The 21,245-nt window shown below is 55.4% G+C and overlaps 2 protein-coding genes and 1 non-coding gene across 31 annotated transcripts; 2 read left to right on the plus strand and 1 right to left on the minus strand.

Moving 5' to 3' along the window:
* Nucleotides 1-678: 678 nt before the first annotated feature.
* On the plus strand, nucleotides 679-12,455 carry LOC131669122 (ankyrin repeat domain-containing protein 35). Of its 19 annotated transcripts, none has more exons than XM_058943776.1 (14): nucleotides 679-2,245; nucleotides 4,739-4,927; nucleotides 5,216-5,539; nucleotides 5,994-6,328; nucleotides 7,829-8,105; nucleotides 8,179-8,427; nucleotides 8,488-8,912; nucleotides 8,970-9,263; nucleotides 9,321-10,822; nucleotides 10,882-11,196; nucleotides 11,292-11,389; nucleotides 11,482-11,636; nucleotides 11,830-11,960; nucleotides 12,015-12,455. In XM_058943776.1, exons 3-14 carry the CDS (start codon nucleotides 5,280-5,282, stop codon nucleotides 12,093-12,095), a joined length of 4,122 nt encoding a protein of 1,373 aa, XP_058799759.1. In that variant the 5' UTR covers nucleotides 679-2,245; nucleotides 4,739-4,927; nucleotides 5,216-5,279; the 3' UTR covers nucleotides 12,096-12,455. The 19 variants fall into 19 exon arrangements, with proteins under 19 accessions (XP_058799759.1, XP_058799758.1, XP_058799748.1 ...); XM_058943775.1 differs by having other exon boundaries at nucleotides 7,871-8,105; nucleotides 12,037-12,455; XM_058943765.1 differs by having other exon boundaries at nucleotides 680-2,245; nucleotides 12,037-12,455.
* On the minus strand, nucleotides 921-992 carry Trnac-gca (transfer RNA cysteine (anticodon GCA)). The gene has a single exon. It is a non-coding gene; the product is annotated as a tRNA-Cys (tRNA).
* A 400-nt stretch (nucleotides 12,456-12,855) lies between the features above and the next one.
* Nucleotides 12,856-21,245, plus strand: LOC131669163 (cyclin-dependent kinase-like 4). 11 transcript variants are annotated; one of them, XM_058943862.1, is made up of 7 exons: nucleotides 12,856-13,164; nucleotides 16,007-16,196; nucleotides 16,620-16,967; nucleotides 17,033-17,299; nucleotides 17,370-17,528; nucleotides 17,604-19,493; nucleotides 19,654-19,672. In XM_058943862.1, exons 1-6 carry the CDS (start codon nucleotides 13,097-13,099, stop codon nucleotides 17,748-17,750), a joined length of 1,179 nt encoding a protein of 392 aa, XP_058799845.1. In that variant the 5' UTR covers nucleotides 12,856-13,096; the 3' UTR covers nucleotides 17,751-19,493; nucleotides 19,654-19,672. The 11 variants fall into 11 exon arrangements, with proteins under 11 accessions (XP_058799845.1, XP_058799843.1, XP_058799839.1 ...); XM_058943860.1 differs by having other exon boundaries at nucleotides 12,856-13,163; nucleotides 15,997-16,196; XM_058943856.1 differs by lacking the exon at nucleotides 12,856-13,164 and adding an exon at nucleotides 14,618-15,118 and having other exon boundaries at nucleotides 15,998-16,196.

The following is a 21,245-nucleotide window of genomic DNA, read 5'->3' on the forward strand; positions in this document are numbered from 1 at the left end:
ACCATGCATATGTTCTAGTTGCGAATATTCACGATAGTGAAAGTGACGTGCGTACGCTTAATGTTTAGTATATATATGTGTGTGACTGTGCTTTGTCATAATTTATAGGCTGCATATAGATCGCAATGTATATGACGGTACGAGTCCGGACGCGCGGCGAGAGGCCGAGAGATTAATTTGCACATTGGCATGTTCGAGGCTAAGATTTCAGAGCTTTTGGGACTACGTTGCAATTTAGATGCTGTTGGCTGTTTAGAAAATGGCACTCGCTACTGGTACAATATGTTTTCTCGTAGTGAAAGAATTATTCCTTCTGTTTTGAATTTGCTTATAAATGCAATATGTCGCGTGTTCGCGTTTGGTTATCTATGCTCTCAGATGAAAAAGCGAGTGACATTTTTGATTACAATCAAAAGCTTATGCAGGAAATAATTGTATATTACTGCTAGAAAAAGTAAGTTTTTATAATTATCGCTTGAGAAATTAAAATGTCCATATGAAATAATTATTAAGCAAGTCGCCAAAAAGTAATATCCGGTCCTATCGCATGTACTGCACCATAATTTAAAATACTTAGACAACTGAATGAAATGAAAAAATCGATTTTCTCGCTGGTAATTGGTCTTAAGTTATGTTCTTTTCAAATAAATTATATGTTTGATATTTTTATATAGCGAAACAAAGGTTGTATAGATTAATATGAAACTAATTATTCTACTTATACATTGCCTAAATTTATTAAATTAAATTGAAGGGGCTGGGTAATAGAGACACTCGCCTTATATAAACAGGCATGCAAGCGTAACAATTCACTTGATCGACGAGCTGTGTAATAATTATTACGTTTGCACAAGAATAATAGAGCATACATTGTCTTTGGGGCGTGAGAGCTATCGAAAGAAAAATAAAAAATAAAGACGAGGGGGCACCCGGGTTTGAACCGGGGACCTCTCGATCTGCAGTCGAATGCTCTACCACTGAGCTATACCCCCAGTTCTCGGATCAGCTCAGCTTGGTGTACTACAGTTGTACGCACTACGTCACTCGAACGAGCAATACGAACGTATTTGCAGGCGCGAGATTTCAAGCCAATTATCGTCGTCTGCCTGCGTTCCCGCGTGCTTTTCGAGTAAAGGCCGCCGCTAATTGCCAGCCCATTTTGTGCTCTTTTGTGCATTGCTTAACCTCTATATCTGCCATTCGGCTTTTAATAATCCGACGCTATATTCTATTTAACATCAATACAAAAACTTATTAAAAATCGCTCTAAAGGCTCATTGCCTCTCATAGTATTTTCAAATCAACCATTGATCGCGGAAGGTAGCATTTAAAATGGGAACTATGCAATCTGCGTTATTGAGTTGCTCGTGTAAATTTGGACTAATCGCAGTTGGCAATGATGTACGTTGTTCCGCTTTTGCAAAAACAATGTTTTCTCGATAGACTGAATTTTTACTCAAGATAAATATGCAGTTAATGAAATTATGCACACGTGAAAATGAGTTGGTTTTTGCCACGAATTTTGAAGACTCGAGAGATTACTTGTTGAAGAAGCCGCGCAATTTGCGAAATCGGGTTCGGGTCGGGGAGCTCAATGAAGAAGTTTCGGATTCTTTTCGACCGTGAAAATTTAACGAAGCTAAGGCTTGGCTTTCATCGCGAGGTATTTGATTAGAGCCTGAATCATCGATCAATCTATCGGGCACACCGAACCAATCGAAATAATGAGTCTGCAACGCACGCATCGCCAAGCCTATTCTCTCTGGAATGATTGGCCAAGTTGTCGTGCCCCTGTCCTCCTATCGATTTAATAATCAGCCCCTTTTTCGCGGTCCCCGAAAACTCGTTAAAAGTTAGCTGCCGCGCGGCGTAGAACAAAACGTAGAGAACGCCTTGAGCAATAGGTCGCAGAAAACGCGAGTGGAGCGCGGGCTCGGATCCTGTACGCGATGGCAATGGCGATGGCCTGCGGCTGACCGCCGGCAGGAGCGAGCGCGTGGGCTGCGAGCGCGCGGTAAGGGCTCCGCCGACTCACGGCCCACCCCACTCGTAGCCCTCGCGATGTTCCTAAGCAACACGCGCGGCGCTCCCGACTGGCTAGGCTGCTGTTGCGCCAGCGGGCGCTTCTTGGCTGCACGCTCGGGCGAGCGCGTGCAGTCGCCAACACCATGCCGTGCCAGCGACGACGACTCCGCCACCGACCGAGACGCCTTCGCTGCCGCTGACTCGCGACGGGCGTGCATGCGTGAGTATTTCTCATTTCGCTCGACGCCTACCTCGTTCGCTCGTGCGTGCTCCTGCTCGGCCTCCGCGGGCCTTCCTTCGGGCGAGCCTGCGTGACTTGGGCACACGCAGAGGCCTCACGGTCGCTTTGCGCACCGGACGACCGAAATGGTCCTGAGAGTGGAGCCACGGCGGCGGTCCATCCGCGCGGCGGACTCGCGGCTGACGTAGCCGGCCACGTGCAGCAGGCTGCCTCTCGCGAGGCCGGCGGCTCGATGCGCCGGCCAGGTGCGCGGCCGGCGTCCACGGGCGCGCGCTCGCGGAACGCTCTGGTCGGCGTCGAGGCACGCGTGCGACGGCCGATGTCGAGCGCGCGAACGCGGTCGGAGCCGCGCGATCGATAATGTATGCGCGAGGCAATTTCTCATCGGCGAGCGATAGGCGCTTTCCTCGTCCCTGCCCGCGCGTACAGCGTCCTACATAACGGCAGACTAGTCGCGCGCGCGCGCGCGCGCGTGCACACACACACACACACACACACTCACGTACGGGCCGATGCATTTGAGCGGCGCGGCAAAGATCGCTGCGCGCGTGCTAACGATTTTCAGTCATCGGCGCTGACACGTGAGTCGGCGAGTCGGCGCCAAGTTCGTTGAGCCGAGTGTGCTCGCCTGCACACGTACGGCTAGCCTCGCGCTCCATCGCGAGCGTCGCGCCCTCGACGCCGAAGATGCACTCGCCTCGCCGCCTGCCTCATCCGATGTCGAGGCGAGCAAGAGCGCGATTCGCATTCGCGAGGATAGAATAAACGCCGCGGTCAAACTGTGTAAAGGCTGACGCGTATCTCGCCCGAGTGCCAATGCAAACTTTGTCTTGAACTTAAACGCTGAACGAATGTCATACGACCAATCGATTGGCTACGTCTCTTCAAACTTTCAAACTGCGCCAAACAATCCAAGCCGATCGTTTGGATGAGACGCCTGGATAAACGAACGCGCGAGCACTGCCAATGGAGCGAATAACATTGAGGTGAGCATTCGATTTGATCCGAGCCTCGGTCCAAGCCTCCTTCTTCTCTCTTGTATTCGGTGTCGAACCTTCTCCTGGGCATCTTACCGCGTGTCTATTGATAGCATTGACGGACGGTTATGCGACTCCCCCGCGAAGCTCAACATTGAGCCAAGCTGCAACGCCGGCATACGCGTTCGATTAAAACTTTGCTTCCTTTCGCGAAAAAAGCGACGATTCTGTCGGTCGGTCTGACGTGCGCGTGACAGCTCTGACGGGGCAGAAGCTCTGTTTGAGCAGGCCGAGTGGCGCACGAACGGCAAACTCGGTGGCGCGCGCGCGATCTGGAACTAGACCAACGAAAAAAGTAACGCCTCTTTTTCCTTTTTCTCGCGTCGATCGATCAGTCGGAGAAAATCGCCGCTCCTTGCACCAAAGCGCGCTCGTTCGCTCATTGACCATTTAAGGTGAAAAGGGGGCTATTCAGGAAATGCTTCGGCCTAGTCGCCTTTGCCTTTTCTTTCTCGGTTAAGTAGGCCGACCGATTTTTCTTTTCTTTCCCACTGTCAGTCCAACGAGGAGGCACGCACACGCGCGCACGCACGCACATGACGCGCGCCAAGAAGGGCGAATCGATTGTCTTCTGAATTTGTTTCGCACACTCTCGAGGCGGCCGATTGCTGCACACTAAATTCCACTTTTCTGGCGAAAGCGCTTTTTCAATCAAACGTCAGTCGCACTTACGTATCCTTGTCCCGTTAAAGGACGACACTACATTACTTACAGCGGCGCTTGTTCGACCTTTTGTTTTTCTGCCTTTACCACTGTAGCTGTTGTCTTAAGTCGCAAATTTCTTAAACGATAACAATTTTTTTCTAATCGATAACGTTGCTTGATATTTTCAAGAGAAAGTTTTCAAAGGAAGTGGCGTTCTTTGCTATGTTAACGTACGGCGGGTGCATAGGAGTCGTCAGTGTAACAAAGTGCCAACGCAGTTATTCAGACAGAACGAGCTTCCTGTTTGAGATGGCGACCTTGTCTGCCGAGCTTGTCGAGTGGGCAGTGGACAGCAGCCTGGACTGTGTGTTGTGGCAGGCTCGGTAGCCGTGGTTACCGTGTCGCAAGTGACCTGGTCAATCGCCGACACCACGTGGTCCGTAGCTCGTTACTTTCGCAAAGCCTCTCGGAGTGGGTAGCGACTGAGCGCGCGCTGTCCGTCATCCCGAGAGAGAGAGAGAGAGAGAGAGAGAGAGAGAGAGGAGAGAGAGAGAGAGCGGCGACCTTGAGGTGCTGTCGCCAAGAGCGATCGCATCGCTCGTATTCGGCAAGCGATAGGTATCTAAAGTGGGATCGCTCGCGGGGAACTCAAGGTCGGGATCGCGTGCGCCGCGCTCGAGTCGAATATCCGGGGGTGGATGGTAAGGGCCGCTTATCGGCAAATCGCGGCCCACATCTCGCGACAGCGGCAAGCTAAGAAGGGAGCTCTAGCCCGGTGCCGTCGAAACAGGTCAGGGGTGGCGCTTAGGCGACACGCGGGCTCGTCGCGGTGGCAGCTGGCGGCCCGCCGAGTCGTGATCCGGACGCCGAGCGATCAGGAGCCTGCTGGGGCTGGTAGCAGCGGAGGATGACGCGCGAGAAGTCCGCCAGCCACGTCGACACGCAGCGGCCAGCTGCTGCATTGCACCGCCCATCTAAGGTTCGTCTCTTTCTTGCAGTTTTTCTACCAACGCGGCTAACGTTGCACATCGCGGTCGCAGCCGGCGAGTGCACTCTTCGCTATTGATTTACCATAATAGCTGCGATTCGCACAAGTCTTCAACTTGGAATATACAAAATATGCTACAGTTAGTAGTCCTAAAGGTAACTTGAAGGAAAGCAAAGCGTGGATACTTTGGACCAAACGCTGCGTCAGCTTTTATTTGCTCTGCCTCTTCGCGAGAGGTAACGTGAGTCGATGTCGTTAACGATTAATTGGCCTATCAAGCAATGTCGAACGACGGCGGCACGGAGGAAATTGTAACGGGGCCGTGCCTGCGCGCGGCTCGGGCATGGACACGCGGACACCGCCGATCGCCCCGAGAACGCAAGACAGGTCGTCCAAGATCAAGCAGCAGCAGCAGCAGCAGCAGCAGCAGCAGCAGCAGCAGCAGCAGCAGGTGACGCTACCACCGCTCGGGCATTATTCCGCCAACTCGCAGAGACAAAAGACCAAGTTCGCCACATCCACGTCCACTTGGCTGTATAACAATAACGCCGCGACGCCGAGCGTTGTGAGGCAACAGGAGATAGCGAGGCGCCGGCCCTATAAGTGAGTTGTTCTACTGACTGTCGTAGCTTTCTCTCCGCGTGTTCTTCCGCGCTTGCTGATTACACTTACCAATCACCAATTATCACTTAACGTAAAAATTAATTTTACCGACATTGAGCGGCTTTAACGAGAAAATTAATTTTATTCGGTGACTGAAAATTGAAACTGGTAACCGTCTTATTTGCTTCGATTATCCTAGTGGCGATTCATAACGTATTGGCGCGCATTTGTTTTTGCAAACTGTTCGTGCTGACCGCGGAGATAACGCGACGATTAATGTGATGTAAAGACGTCTCGAAGGCAGCTGCTTAGTGTTTGGCGCGTTATGCAAGGGACGTTGAACGAGAGCACAAGCGATTCTGTAGAACGAAGTGGCTCGGATCGAAAGAAAATAGAAAGGCCACTCGAATGGGAAAAGGAGCAAAGAAAGTAAGGTTGCAAGGGCGATGCGCAGGGTGCTGAGCATAGGCGCGACGCCGCTGATGCACGCCTGCCAGCAGGCGGACCGCGGGCGCGTGCTGAAGCTGCTGCGCGAGCAGGAGGAGACGATCGGCTACCGGGACCGGGCGCTGCGCAGCGCGCTGCACTACTGCATGGACGCGGCGACGGGCGGCGCGGTGGCGCAGGCCGCGCCGGAGCTCGTCGACGCCGCCGACGCCGAGGGACACGCGCCGCTGCACCTGGCCGTCATCGCCGGCGACCACCAGCTCGTCGCAGTCCTTCTGGCCAACGGCGCCGACGTCGACGCCAAGGACCTCGAGGGACACAGCGTTCTGCACTGGGCCACGGGTGAGCTCGCTACGGTCGGTCTCGCGGGCTTCGCTAGCCAGCTGTCGCGTTCGGAGCAGCACCGTCGACTGGCAGATCGATCATCGGCCAAGCGGTACGCCTCGGGGCCGGCCTGTGCGCGCTGCAGGCTTCGCCCCGGATGATCTCGCATCGCGCGCAGCTTATCGGGTTTGCCGAAAACCAGCCCGGACGGAGAAAGGTAGCGCGAGCGCAGCAAGTCGGCGAGATTTGGAGAGTCGCCAGTGGTCGCGCGCTCACTACCCAGATATCCGCGCGGCGGGGCGGCAAACGGCAGGGGCGCGGACGGGCCGCGCGCTCGATCGCCGCGATCTCGCTCAGGCAATAAGTCGCGTGCGGGTCACTGGGTCACAGGACTGACGTGATTACGCGATTCCGGCCGACCGGACACCCTCGAGCACGCGAGAACACCCGGCAAGCTCTCCGCGGCGAGCCTTCGCCTGCCGCGCTTGTACGCTAGAGCTGCTAATTGAAATTGATGGCTGCCAGAGAGCCTGTCCCCCTCGGCCTCCTTTGCTTCTCTAGCGCCTACCTTCTTTCAGATTAGGACTTGACTTTATTGCCCTCGCTGCTGATTATTGGCATTTGTTCCGGTCAAATTCGCGTCTGCGGATTGCTGCGCATGACAAACGAGCGCAGGGAAAGACACCGCGGGCGTGCGCGTCAAGTGCAATAAGCGTACACAAGTAGTGCCAATGTTCCACTTCTTCTCTTTATTTCTTTCTTTCTTTCGTTTCAGTTGATCTGCTCAACCGAGTCATTTCAACGATCGGCTTTCACTCGGAATTTTCATGCAATTCCGCATCCATTGGCACAAGGTTTTGTCGCATCTTCGTTTACTGCTTGCAGACTGCCGTGACTAATCCCATATTCCCTGTTCCACGTACGAAAATCAATCGCTCGACTTTTTCCTTTTCTCGGGGCTTCTACGTCGACGACATTGACGAAGAAACGTGGAAAAACCCGAATAAGACGAAGCACCAGAGACTACTTTCAACCATTGATTTGAAATCGACCGATCGAACGGTCGGCTCATCTGTACAGCGCCTTTGTCGATAGCAGATCAGATCTTATTTTCTTCGCGACCCCCTTTCCTCCTTGATTGAGCCCGTGGCTTTTTATCAGGCTCCTTGCCCTTTCCATAAACGCAAATTATGCGAGAACTGACCCAGTTACGTGTCCTTATCGTCCGCTGTATGGGCCCCGCAACGGACAGCCAGCTCGGAATAATTATACGGCCGGGGCTTTTTACGGTGCTGCGATGACGAGTGGCATTCTTAGTAGGTCGCACCCCAGTCAGTTTGCATGCTAATTGCCAGTTTAAGGCATAGGCCTCGCTGTGTCTCGGTGCTCGAACAAACGTTTGCAAGGCCGATTTGCTTCCGATGAACGATGGAAGAAAAAGCAGCATCGGCGTTCGACGCGACGGAACTGCGGACTGATGCTCGACGAGTAACGAAAAGAACACGCGAACGTTCACAGTATGCGGCGAAGTGGAGTGTGTGCGACTGGTACTGGCGGCAGGAGCGGACCCATCGGCAGCCGATCACCGCGGAGGCTCGCCGCTGCACTACGCGGCGCAATGTTGCGGAGCAGCGGCCACGGCCGAGCTGGCAGTACCGAAGAAGGTCGGGCAGAAAGTGCTGCAGACGCTGCTGGAGTTCGGCGCGGACGTGAACGCGAGGGACGAGGACGGCAGGCAGCCGATCCTGTGGGCGGCGAGCGCCGGCAGCGTGGACGCCATCCTGGCGCTGGCCAGGTGAGCTGGTCGCGGCCGCGCATCGCGCGCCAGCCCCGAGCCGAGCTCGGCTGATCGGCGACGGTGCGCGCAGGGCCGGCGGCTCGGCGGCGGCCGGGGCCTCGGACAAGGACGGCCTCACGGCGCTCCACTGCGCGGCCTCCCGCGGCCACGTCGGCTGCATAGAGGCGCTGGTGCGGCTCTGCGATGCGCAGCCCGACCACGTGGACGACAACGGCTGCTCGGCGCTGCACTACGCGGCGACGCTGGGCCACGCGGACGCGACGGCGCTGCTGCTGGAGCTGGGCGCCGACGCGAACCGGCAGGACCGCAAGGGACGCACGTGAGTGCCCGCGGCCGACGGAGCGCACGCACAGAGCCCTGGCACGCCCGCCTCTTTCAGGCCGGCCCTCTGCGCGGCGGCCAAGGGCCAGCTGGAGACGCTCAAGCTGCTCGTGCAGCACGGCGGCTCGCTGCGCGCGCGCACGCTGCGCGGCACGGGCGTGGCGCACGAGGCGGCGGCCTCGGGCCGCCCGGAGCTGCTCGGCTGGATCGCGCGGAGGCGGCCGGCCCTGCTGGACGCGGCCGCGCCCGACGGCCGCACGCCGCTGCACGTGGCCGCGCAGCGCGGCCACCTGGGCGTCTGCAAGCTGCTGCTGGACGGCGGCGCGCGCGCGAACGCGCTCATGCGCGCCGGCGGGGGCGCGCCCGCGACGCCTCTGGACGCGGCGCTGCAGCGCGGCCACCGCGACTGCGCCAAGCTCGTGCAGCTGCACGGCGGGCTGACCGCGCGGCGCCTGGGCGCGCGCGGGGCCGCCCCGGCCGAAGGTAGGCCGCGCGGCCGCCCGGCGCCGAACTCGCCACCGACGCGCGCGCCTGTTGCAGGGCCCGCCGCGGGGCCGCGGCCGCGGCCGCGGGCGGCCGACAGCAGCTCCGACTCCGGGCCGGAGCCGGGCGGCGCGGCGCCGCGCCGCCGGCAGCGCGGCCGACGCCGGCGCGCGGACGCCTGCTACGAGGAGCGCTGGGTCGAGCGGCGCACGCGCCGCCGGGCCAGTCGGCGTGGCCCGTCGCGCCGGGGCAGCCGCAGCTTCAGCGAGGAGGAGCTCCGGCTCTCCAAGACGTCCTCGAGGGCCGTTGGCCGGCGGCGCCGCGCCCTCAGCGAGGACGCGAGGCGAGCAGGTAGGCCGGCGCAGCGAGTGGCGGCCGGGCGGCGCTCAACGCTCCGATTGCTCGAAGGCAGCGCCAGGACAGGCGCCAGTGGCGGGAGGCCGCACGGGGCCGAGCTGGACGGGCTGCAGCTGTCGAGCGACGAGCCGGCCGCGAGCGGTCGGGACAGCGGGACTGCCAGCGACGACAGCCTCGAGGTGGTTCTGGTCAGGCGCTCCCTCGAGAAGACATCCCGCAAGGTCGTCTCCGGCAGCAAGTCCGGAGCGGCCCGGGGCCACGCCTCCAAGGATTCGGCGAGAGCCCGGCGGGCGAGCCGCTCGTCGCTGAGCAACGCCGAGCACGACGGGCCTTGGACTCGAGCGGCCGACGGCAAGTCCTCGCGTCGGGATGCCGACAGCACGAGCCAAGACACTGCGATGGAGCAGGTCACGGTAACGGCCGATGTGCACAAGACCGGAACGCGCGCCGCGGCCCAGGAGGACGCCCACGGCGAAGCCGCGACTGCAGCGAGCGAGCAACTCGAGAAGGAGAAGGCGCGAAGTAAGATGGGCGACATACTGGAGAGGGCGGACGAGTTGCAGAGTCAGCTGATGAACAAAGCTGCTGACCTGAGAAGAGACATGGAAGACATTCGGCAGCAAATGTCGCAGAGTTCGGAAGAAAAGACTGGACGGCCGGAAGAAGAGGAAGGGCTGCTAGCGGAGATCGCAGAGAGCGCTGGGAAGTCGGAGCTCCCCGGCTGGCAAGAAGCTCGGGCGGGTTCTAAACAAGTCGAGGACGATAACGAGGAAACAGAACCACCGACGGATCGACCGGCCTCTGTCTCCGCGGAGGACGAGGGGACGCCGATCGATCCACGGGCCAGCGCACAAGAACCGGCGGCCGACGTCCTCCAGGAGGAGACTCCGAGAGAAGAAGCCGCGTCGGAAGAGACTCACGCCAGCGCGGATGCGGGTGCTAAAGACGGCGAAGCACAAGCCAGACGCGAGTCCGCGGCTGCTCACGAGGCAAAGACCAAGAGAGGATCCGACGCCAAGGACGAGGAGCAGCCAGTCGCGACCGAGCGAGGAACCAAGCGGCGAGAACAGCAGGAGGAAAGCGCGGAAGTGCAGCCAGCGCAGCCGCCGCTTCGGATTCCAGGCAGCGAGAGCTTCCGCTACGCCGACGAGAGCTCGTCGAGTTCGCCGAGGAGCGGCAAGCCGTCGCGTCGCCGGCCGCCGACGGGCAAGCGCCGCGGCCCGACGAAGAGCCCCTTGTTCGAGAGCTCGGAGGAACGATCGCCCGATCACAGTGCGATCGTCGCAGTCATAGAGAGTCCCGAGTGGGACGACGAGGACGAGGAGCAGTTGGACAAGGAGATTCGCCAGGTGGTTGGCGACGCCGAGGAGGAGCGCGAGGACGGGGCCGGGGACGGCGGCGGGGACGAGGACGAGGACGAGGACGAGGACGAGGAGGGCAGCGACGGTCTGGGCGGCGCGAGCGACGAGGTCGGCATCGTTCGCGTGCTGCCCAGCACCAGCGAGGACGACGTGATCGCCAAGCGCGCTTCCGCCGTCGGCGTACTTCCACAGGTACTCTCCCAAGCTCGCAGCCGCACCTCGGAGGGCCATGGCCAACCTTTCGTCCGCAGTTGCAGACGCAAGCCCAGGCTAAGATATCGCTGAGGCAAGACGCGGCCAGACTGCGCCAGCGCAGGGACAGCGCCGGCAGAGACAGCGGCATCGAGCCCAGCCCGCGCGTCTCCCGCATACCGAGGCGCGCCGTCAAGTGCTGCCCGAACAGCGAGCGCCAGCGAGCGCTGCACATGGACACGATCACGCGCGACGTGCAGATCAGCCTCAGGCGATACCACCTCGAGCGCAAGATCTTCTTCCAGCTGATGGAGCTCAAGAGGCTGCAGATCCGGCACGGACGGGCCAACGAGAGCGTCCTCGTCAAGCGACAGGTGAGTCGCCGCTTGGAGAGGCGCTCGCATCCGTTCGGAGATAAGCGTACAGCAACAAGTTGCTCTTGCGAGCTGCAGCGACATCGATAAAGTAGAAACTGTTTGGCTTATCGCAGGTCGAGTCGTTCCACAAAGCCGGTATGAGCGGGCCGGCGCTTGGGGTCGCCAGGTACGACCAACCCTACACTTTCAGGTCGGTATCGTTCGATCGATCCTAGGGCGAACGAGCGCGAGGGGCGTCGGAAAACCGACGAGAGCCTCAATCGTTCGTTACGCCTTTCGCAGGCACTTCGAGTCGTTCTTGTACGAGCAGTTGAGGAGATTGCAGAGGCGCCCATCGACGCCCGACTGGTGTACCGAGGCCAAGCAGTGCACGCAAAAGACGCATCGCTGTCATCACGCGACAAGCGCCTACACTTCCGTGCCGGTTTACACTTACCGTGAGTCTCGGCAGTGTCTCCCGCCTACTCTGCCCACCCACACACGCATCGCCCATAGTTTGATATTCTGCCGTTGGTGCTTCGCTTTGTTCTCGCTCGCGTAGATAACAGCTACGTACGCACGCGCAGTCACGAACCTTGGCAATACCTACGTAGCCGCTAGATAGAAACAGATTGCAATATTTGATTTTAGACTCTAATTGCAGTAGGTGGAGGCGGCCTCGAACGACCGACTCTTCTTCCGAAGATCGAGGGACAGGGGAAGGGACAGATGACGGTAAACGATCGGCACGTCCGACTTGTCACTTACTAGCACTACTCGACGTACCTTGTTCTTTCTACTCGTCGTAGGCCAACACCTGACGATCTCTCAGATAGACCGATAATTCGTTTGTTCAAGGTGGAGGTGAGCCACGGCGCGGACAAGCAAGTGATTGCACTGCCGTCGGAGAAGCTTGATCGCGCTAAACGCTACTACGTCATCTTCACTGTGCGAGGCGACACGACGGACAGCAACAAACCCAAAACTCCGACCACTTCGAACGCTCAACGCGTCTCCAAGAGCGTCTGAATGGTTCTGACCCTATTACTCTCAAACATATTTGTGTCTGCATTTTTCTCCAAAGTCCAAATCGAAAGCAAATCTTTCTGGGATTACCAAAACGATACGTTCCAAAGCGAGGAGCGTTTGTCAGCTTCTATTGACCTGATGTTCTTTTTGCTACCAAGTTTTCCATCTCAAAGGAAGAGAAAAACTGGCTCATGACTTTAACATGACAACGTTAATCATGTATAAAACGAAAGAAACATCGACCAAAATAAAAGAAAAAAAAAGAAAAAACCACGCACTTGCTCGTCTTAAGCCTCCGAACTCCGAGTAGGAGTTTGTTAGCATGCGATTTGCAGGTTCGTAAAAGTAAAGACTGGATTTTAAGATTTCTTTTTCGATTTTGAGAGAACGTTGCGAACGGGGCAAACGTTGTAAGTGGGGCATGGCCATGTGGCGAAAAGCGAATAAAGCGAGCATAAACGAGGTTTCGTTGATTCTCGTCAGTCCAAGCATCCGCTGCTGCTGCTGCTGCTGCTGCTGCTGCGTCGAGCATGGTCTTCGAGCAGCTCGCAAGGGGAACATAAGCGAAGGAGCTCGCGCTGGATATCGATTGCCGGGGCCGGCCGAGAGTCGGCTTGCCACTCGACTCAGTCAATCCCGGCACGTCGAACCGCTTGGCTTGCGCGCCTCGCCTGACTACACGATAGACGGAGCCATGGAATAGGCGAGTGGCGAGTCCGTCGCGAGTTGGCGGGGCGGCGGCTAGGCTGAGCCATAGCCGGGCTGCCGCCGCCGAGCAGCGAGCGAGTGGACGTGACGCGTGTACGCGACGAGCGCGCGGCCGACGGCAACGACGATGACGCAGACGAGGACGGCTCGCGCGATCCTCGGCTGCTAGGCTCGGGCCTCGATGGACAACTGGCTGCCCGAGAGGAGGCTCTGGCTGCTCGGTAGCACGCTACCTCTGCTGCCCAGGAGGTACACCTGTTCACACGTAGACGCGGGAACGCGTGGCTCCCGTGTTTCTTTCGTTTCCTTCTTCCCGCCTCCGTGGTGGCCGTTGATCGGTCGGCCGGCTTCGAACGGGACTCGAGCACGAGAACGATCCCTTGCAATTTATAGTGCGTCGATCGATTTGTGCGCGCGTAGCAGTAAACGGTTCAGTGTTCATGGCCGCACGGCGACTGGTCGATGGGATTCGGTCGGCGCGGTTGCCGCTTCGCCGAGCGATTCACGAGATGCGAGTAACAATGGCGAGTAGCCGGTTGCCACGCGAGCGACAAGACGCAAACAAGCGAGGGAAAGTAACGGCGGCCGAGCTTTTATATGCAAGCTGCGACGTCAGCTGCCTCGCGAGAACTCGAAGCCGCGCGTTATAGCTCTCGCTCGGTTCGACCTTCGCGTTTCACGAGAGGTGGCTCTACCGCGTGCGAGCAAAACATCGTCGCGTCAGTCACGCAACCCAGATAACACCAGTCAGATACGCGAGACTGAGATGCCGCAGGATATTGCGCCGATAATTCTCCAGGTGCGCAAGCTCCGTGGCAGCGCGCCTTAAAATACGCTCGTTTGAATTATTCAAACGATCGCCCCTGCGAGATTATTGCTGAGAAAAGTCGGTTCTACTGATTAAAATGCGCTGCTCGTTACAAATACTTTATACTAATTTTCTTTCGTGTGTAATAACCGGCAATTATATTTGTGGAATGCTGGCTGTGACTGAAATAGAAATAAATACTTGATAGTCGATGTTCTCGTTTCTTTACGATCGGCATTCGTTTTAATATTATTACATTGCTCGGAGAGTATCCAAGAGGAAGTAATTTCAAATTGTAAGTAAACATGAAATTCGAAAAATTGCTGTTGTTAATATTCAAGTATATAACGTTTCTATGTTTCCTTATCAGTAATTCCTTCATTTCTAAATAATATATCGCTTTTACGTTGGACACTCACATTTTTATCGATACTTTTCGCACTTATGAGTATGCACATGTTACCCGAGAGCGCTGAATAACTCGGTCGATTGCAGTCATCGATAAAAAGCTTCAACTTTCGTTACATCGCCAATTTATGACTAATATGTAAATGCCTTCTGATCTCGTTCGTTTCTCTTTTGTCCACTGCTGCAGAAGCAAAACGCGCTAACCGATAACGAGATCCAGTGAGAGTGCTGCCGCCTGCAATTCCCATCGTCAAATAATGAAAGCTTAACTATCAAGCGAACGCGTGCGTGTGACTTTGACATGGAGGCATCGATTGATAGCCATCGTTAAGCGAGTCAGCTTTGTTCAAATTTTTTGCTTTGCTCCGCTACTGCCTGGTCGATTGTCGTGGTAGCACCTAGCACGTTCGCTCGTCCGATGGTCGAGTAGTCCGGGGCTCTTTCATCGACGTACGTAGCCAGCCCGAACAGCGGCGCGTGCGGGTTGCAGAAAGCACACGAGTACTACGTACGAGGAGCATTGTAATTACCGTGACGACCTCGCGCTGCATAAAACATTAGTAGCTTGTGTTGGCGAATGTCATCAGCCGGTCATGCTGTAGAGAGGCTTACACATCGCTGCGAGATCAATGACGAATGCAACGGGCAAGGCCCAGAACGGCAGGCGACTGGCCCCTCGCTGGCCCCTCCCCTAGCGAGCGCGTCGCGTTGCGCTCACGAGCGCCTTGGGAGCCAGCCAGAGTATCGATTGTCAATAGGTGTAATCCACCAGCGGCGCAACTGCGCGACCAGCCGGATAGGTCGGCTCGCCTGGCGACTGGCGAGGCGCGTGTACAGTGCGCGATCCGCGTTCGAGCCGTTCGCCGGCAGGCAGTGGCACTCGGCATGCGGTCCGACGGACTCGCGCGCCACTGCCCTCCCCTTGCGCCTGGAGCAGCCGCTACAGCGAGCCCGAGGCCGCGAGATGAACGGTCTTCTGCAGTTACTGTAGGTATTTAAAGCAGCACGCCGACCGACGGATTGCTCGCGCGCCCGCCTGACCATGGCTCGTCGTGGGCTGCCGGTCTCCAGCTTGCGTTCGCGGACGACGCAGCCTGGCGAGAACCGGTCTGTTTCTGGCAGGTGGCCACGGGCGGGCAGCTTCGCGGCAACGCGCTCTGAAGTCGGACGAGATCGATCGACCGACCAAATCTCAAGCACGCGCGTCTAACCTGTTCCCTCGGCTGTCGGTCTCCCCGTCGCCGCTCGCGGATCCGCAAAATTCCACGACAGTTCGCCTTCAACGCTGTCCCCGTGGCGCCAAATCGAAAAATGGTTAACGATCCGCGCTTCGCCAATCACCACCAGTTGACGCCTGTCTGGTGAGTACAGCATGCGTAATCGATTGCTCGGCTCCAAGTCCGCGCCTGCAACGACACGACGCCGATGCCGGCGGCTGGGCCGAGGATAGGCGCGCGACCCCGGTGACCCCGGCGACCCCGGCGACTCCGAGATCGCCAACGATCATGCAGGTGCAGCCGAGGGCGCGTGCGCGTTGGTCCGCTACGCTCGGCTGGCAAGCAGAACCGCGCACGGGCAGTCGGGCAACTCGACCTTTGGTCAGCGGCCAAGCGGCTCGGCGCATCGGCCGGGCCGGCCAGTTGGACACTGGTCGCGCCCGGGCGCGCAAGCCTCGTCGCTTCCTCGAGTGCGCCCAGCGAACATGCTCTTCACCCAGCAGTTGGCCCTGCCGTGCCTCGCCAAGTATCGAAAGTACGCTTCGACCACGCGCGTCTGCGCTTTCCTTCGGCTTTCACAATCGCGTAGTATCGGATTCCAGCGATCGCTGCACGTCAGATAAATAAACGGCACGTCTGGCGTGTGTTGTGGGTGCAGGTCGAGAGCGCCGAGCAAGGCGATGGAGCGCTACGAGAGGCTCGGTCGTCTCGGCGAGGGCAGCTACGGGGTGGTCTTCCAGTGCAGAGATCGGCAGACCGGCCGCCTCGTCGCCGTCAAGAAGTTCCAGCAGACCGAGGATGACCCCCTCATACGCAAAATCGCGCTGCGGGAGATCAGGCTGCTCAAGGTAATCGTCGATCGATCCGCGCCGCGAGCGATAGTCGCGCGGCCGAATCTTGGCGAGCAGCCACTTCGGCGCCAGTCAATTTCAATTGCGCCGACAAGCGGACAGGCCGCGAGCGCCGGACTGGGGGGGGGGGCACTGGTCAGCGTTCGTCGTCAGATATCCGTATAGATCCGCGGCTCCGCGGCGAGGGGTCGACGACCCGGCGACCGCGCGTTGCCGAGGGCTCCGACGTGCCGCTTCGCGTCGGCACGCGGCTCGGCCGCGCTCGTGGTCAATATCCGCCGGCCGCGCATGACGCACGCGGCACGCCCGAGATCGATCGCCCGGTCCCCAAATGCACTCGCGTGCCCCTCGCGACGCGAGCACGGGCTGTCCGGTCGCGATCGAGCTCGGCGCTAAGGAACGCTCCTCGTCCGCCCGCAGAACCTCAAGCACCCGAATCTGGTGAGCCTGCTGGAGGTGTTCAGGCGCAAGCGCAAGCTGCACCTGGTGTTCGAGTACTGCGAGCACACGCTCCTCAACGAGATGGAAAAGTACCCGCACGGCTGCCCCGAGCTGATGAGCAAGCAGCTCACCTGGCAGATACTCCAGGGCGTGGCCTACTGCCACCGGTTGGGCTGCGTGCACCGCGACGTCAAACCCGAGAACATCCTGCTGACGGCCGACGGCATCGTCAAGCTCTGCGATTTCGGCTTCGCGCGGATGCTCAGTCCCGGCGAGAACTACACGGAGTACGTGGCCACGAGGTGGTACCGGGCGCCGGAGCTGCTCGTGAGTACGACGGCCTGGTCAGCAGTGCTGCGATAATCGGACGACGACGCTCGCGTCTGGCACAGGTGGGCGACACGCAGTACGGCCGGCCGGTGGACGTGTGGGCGATCGGCTGCGTGTTCGCCGAGCTCGTCCGGGGCGAGGCGCTGTGGCCCGGCAAGTCCGACGTGGACCAGCTCTACCTGATCAGGCGCACGCTCGGCGAGCTGCTGCCGCGCCACGTGAGCATCTTCCAGCAGAACGAGTTCTTCGCGGGCGTGGCGCTGCCCACGCCGCAGACGCTCACGCCGCTGGAGGGCCTGCTGCCCGAGGGCGCCGGCCGCACGCTGCAGGTCAGTGCCGGGCGCGACGAGGCGATGGGCGCGACCACGCGGCTGACCACGGCGCTCCGTCGCGTTGCAGCTGGACTTTCTGAGGAAGTGCCTGGATAGGGACCCCGACGAGCGCTGGACGTGCGACCAGCTGCTGCGGCACGTCTACTTCGACAACTTCCACTTCAAGGTGCCCCGGCTCGAGAGCGACGACTGCGACAGGCTGCGCAGCCTGCGCGACAGGTCCAGGGTAAGCCTTCCGGCGCTCGGCGCTCGGCGCTCGACGCTCGACCGACGCTCCGACAGTCACGCGCTTTCCGTTTAGCACTCCAACGGGTTCGGCCAGATGATGCTGCCGCAGCTGCCCAAGCAAACCGGCGCCTCGCACGCCAACAGCCACAGCGACAGCCGCCCGCGGAGCTCCTCGCTGCATCGGCAGAGCTTCGAACACCTGCCCGTCATCAGGAGCTAGGCCTCCTTCGAGGGCGCACGCTTCGGGCGCTGGCCCTGCGACAATTCGGCAATTCCCGTCTCTTTCTCTCGGAGCCTCGTCCCTTATGCCGCTTCTGCCACTTCTGCCGCTTATGCGAGCAGCGCCACGCAGAGGATCAGCAACCAGAGGAACTAGGCTGCTGCGTGCCTAGTTTCAGTCGCCTTTTATTACAGCTGCACCGTAGACTTTCTTCTCTCGTTTCGCGAGCTGCGCTAACTCTCTTGTTTCTTGTTCATCTGCAGTTTTGCTTTTTTACATTGTCCCCGACCTCACGATCGCTATGTTAATAAAATTTTTTAGACAAACATCGTCCTCCTTTGTTAACAATCACTTTCTCGTTTGCGCGTTTTCGATCGCAAACTTTGCATGTTCCGCCTGTGTTCTTCATCTGACGGACGGACGTGAAATCACATCAGCATGCAACGCGAAAGCACGGAGAAAGGTACAGGCATAAGACGAGGCAGATCAGCTGTGGCTAGCCCAAGTGTCGAGTCTATTGTGCGTGGTGTGCGTGTGCGACGACAAATTCCGGCAAATATCTGCACAAAGGCAGACATGGCGCTAAATCGGTAAAGTACACCATCAATTAGCTTTGATCAAATGGCCAAGTCTTCTAGATTTCGGTCGGCTTGCGGAGAGTTTGAACGCGCTGCACGCTAGCTCTGCAGCAAGGTTAGTTTCGCCGAGCCGCGAAACTCGTGCGAATTCAAAGGAAACGTGACCATTCCGCGGAGCTTTTTACTTGAGCAACGCATATTCGCGACTCATCCTTGGATGCTTTCGATAGTGTCCATCCGAATAGGGAATCGATATAGTATCGATTTGCCTCCCCTGGCCTCTATGCAAGGCACCCATGTCATTGTGAAATAACAACTATATGCAAGTGCAAGGGCACACGAGGCTTCATTGCTCAGGCGCACTGCGGCGCGCTTTCGCTGTTTCTTTCGCACGTCAAAAAGTCGAAGCACTGGTATTTTTCCAGAAGCGCGAGCCTTTCCTGTCTCACCGCCATAATGCTTTAATTTGATGACAATTTTCGATTTTTTCACTTTCATGTCGAAATTTATCAATTGAAAAGCACCGAGTGACGTGTAGTGTTTTTTTCAAACATTAACTGTATTTTAAATGACGAGCGCGATCGATTATAGCTAAACAAATTTTTGGTGAAGCTGACAGGAAACTGCAGTTGCGTTTCGAAGATTAAAATTTTCGCGCGCTATAATTCTTTGTTTTCATAAGATCGAAACAGCTTGCTCAAAACTGTCAAGTAAGTGTTAATGTGACAACTGGTATGACACATTTTGCTAATAGGAAAATTGCTTAGACCATTGGAATATCTATCTTAAATGCCTTCGATAAGTACTGCTCAAAGCCTTTGAAACATTGAAAGATGAGTGTCGGATGAGAAACAGAAACTATTGTTTACATGCAGGTTTGAAAAACGATAAAATAATCAATGAATAGTTAGATAAAATATGAAAAGCAAATTATAGGTAAAGTAAGCTACAAAGGTTCAAAAATAAAGTTTAGTAGAGTGATAGAGTGGGGTGGGTTGCTCTAAAAATAATGCATTTGTATTGGTGTGCATGCAGCATCACATCTGCCTTGAGGCTGTGCAGCTTCTTTGCACTGTTGAACAGCTGCCGTAGAGGAATGGCAACTCCAACTGTACGGCTGTCATCTGGACATGACATGCCTGTGGTTGGATTGGGCACATGGCAGGTGAGATCTCAAGACTTCCAGGATTCAGTAATAAAAGAAAAATATAAAATCAAAATATTTTAAATATACTAGAGCTTTTATAGAAGCAGATAAAGGCTCCTTTCGTCAATTCATTCAACTTTTTATTAAATCAAAAGAAAATATAAATTTCAAATTTCAGGCAAAATCAGAGGAAATGGAAGATCTTATAACAAATGCTTTTAGCAGTGGTTATAGGCACATAGACACAGCATTCAATTATAATAACGAAGAAGCAATAGGAAAAAGCTTGAAACAATGGTTTAACCAAGGGGGAAAGCGAGATCAAGTTTTTATAACGACAAAAGTAAGCTATGGTCCTGTAAATTATAGTACCTAATTAATTCTGATCAAACTTTTAAAGAGTAATGATTGCAGTTACCTAATTTTGGCAATCGTCCATCTGATGTTGAGAAATTCATTAAATTGTCATTACAAAGATTGGGATTGGATTATGTAGACTTATATTTAGTCCATATGCCATTTGCTTTCATTCAGGATAAAGATACTTTTGCACCAGCCACCAATGCAAATGGAACTTTCGCATTAGACCTTGAATCAGATCCTGTAGCAGTCTGGAAGGTAAAAAAGATTATATCTGAAGCTACTTATAATACTAATGCCTGATCGTTCTATTTAATGTTCAGGAAATGGAAAAACAAGTTAAAGCTGGTAGGACAAAATCAATTGGTTTGAGTAATTTCAACATATCCCAAATACAAAATATTCTAAATAACTCAGAAATCAAACCTAGTAATATACAGGTAATATGTTTATAAATCTACAAAGAATAAAGTAAGTAGGCACAATTATCAAATTCCAATAAATATCTTGGCTTCAGATTGAATTACATGCGTACATGCAACAAAGGCCAATTAGAGAATTTTGTCGACAACATAACATTTCAGTAACAGGCTACAGTCCTATTGCATCACCAGGAGCCAAACAACATTTTCAAACCAAATATAATTACAGTGCAGATAAATTTCCTGACTTATTAGGTCATCCTATGGTGAAAGAAATTGCTGAAACCCATAACAAAACCACAGCTCAAGTTTTATTAAGACATGCTGTACAAGGAGGAGTTATTGTGATACCAAAAAGTTCCAACCCAGGAAGGATTAAATCTAACATTGAGATTTTTGATTTTTCATTAACTGATGAAGAAATGCATCGACTCAACTCCTTAGACCAAGCTGAAGTCGGACGAATATTTAACTTTTTGTTTTTCAAAGGGTAAGTCATGATTTAGAAATCGACAATTCATCGTTATAAAAATAAAGTCGCAATCAATACATGGAATTAAGGCTTGCTGAATATTTTGTATCATGAGCGTTAACTCTAGTAAATTTTTTGTAATACTTATGAACATACGAAACTACAGCAAACAAAACTTACAAATTCGTGTGGGGATAACTGTTTCTTTTGTTTCGCTCATTGATCACTTCGTTTGTTTTCGTTTTTATTTCGTTTTCTTAGCTGGCGATGGCATTTCATCACCTGATCTTGCGCAGACGCAGTCAACTCAACAGTCACGTAGTTGATTTTTGAACGTTACGCGCGAACCTTTTTTTCTTGATAAAAATTATTCTTTGTATTATTTAACAAGTGATTAACTTGTTTTCAGAGTCGAGAATCATCCACAGTATCCCTTCAGGAGTGAACTCAAATAATTGAATTGTAATTGACGTTGAAATACATATTTTGTAAAATAAAAATAATGTATAATACAGA

This window comes from Phymastichus coffea, unplaced genomic scaffold, assembly GCF_024137745.1.
Source record: "Phymastichus coffea isolate CEN01 unplaced genomic scaffold, Cenicafe_Pcof_1.1 PCOF00087, whole genome shotgun sequence".
In the NCBI taxonomy this organism is placed as follows: Eukaryota; Metazoa; Arthropoda; class Insecta; order Hymenoptera; family Eulophidae; genus Phymastichus; species Phymastichus coffea.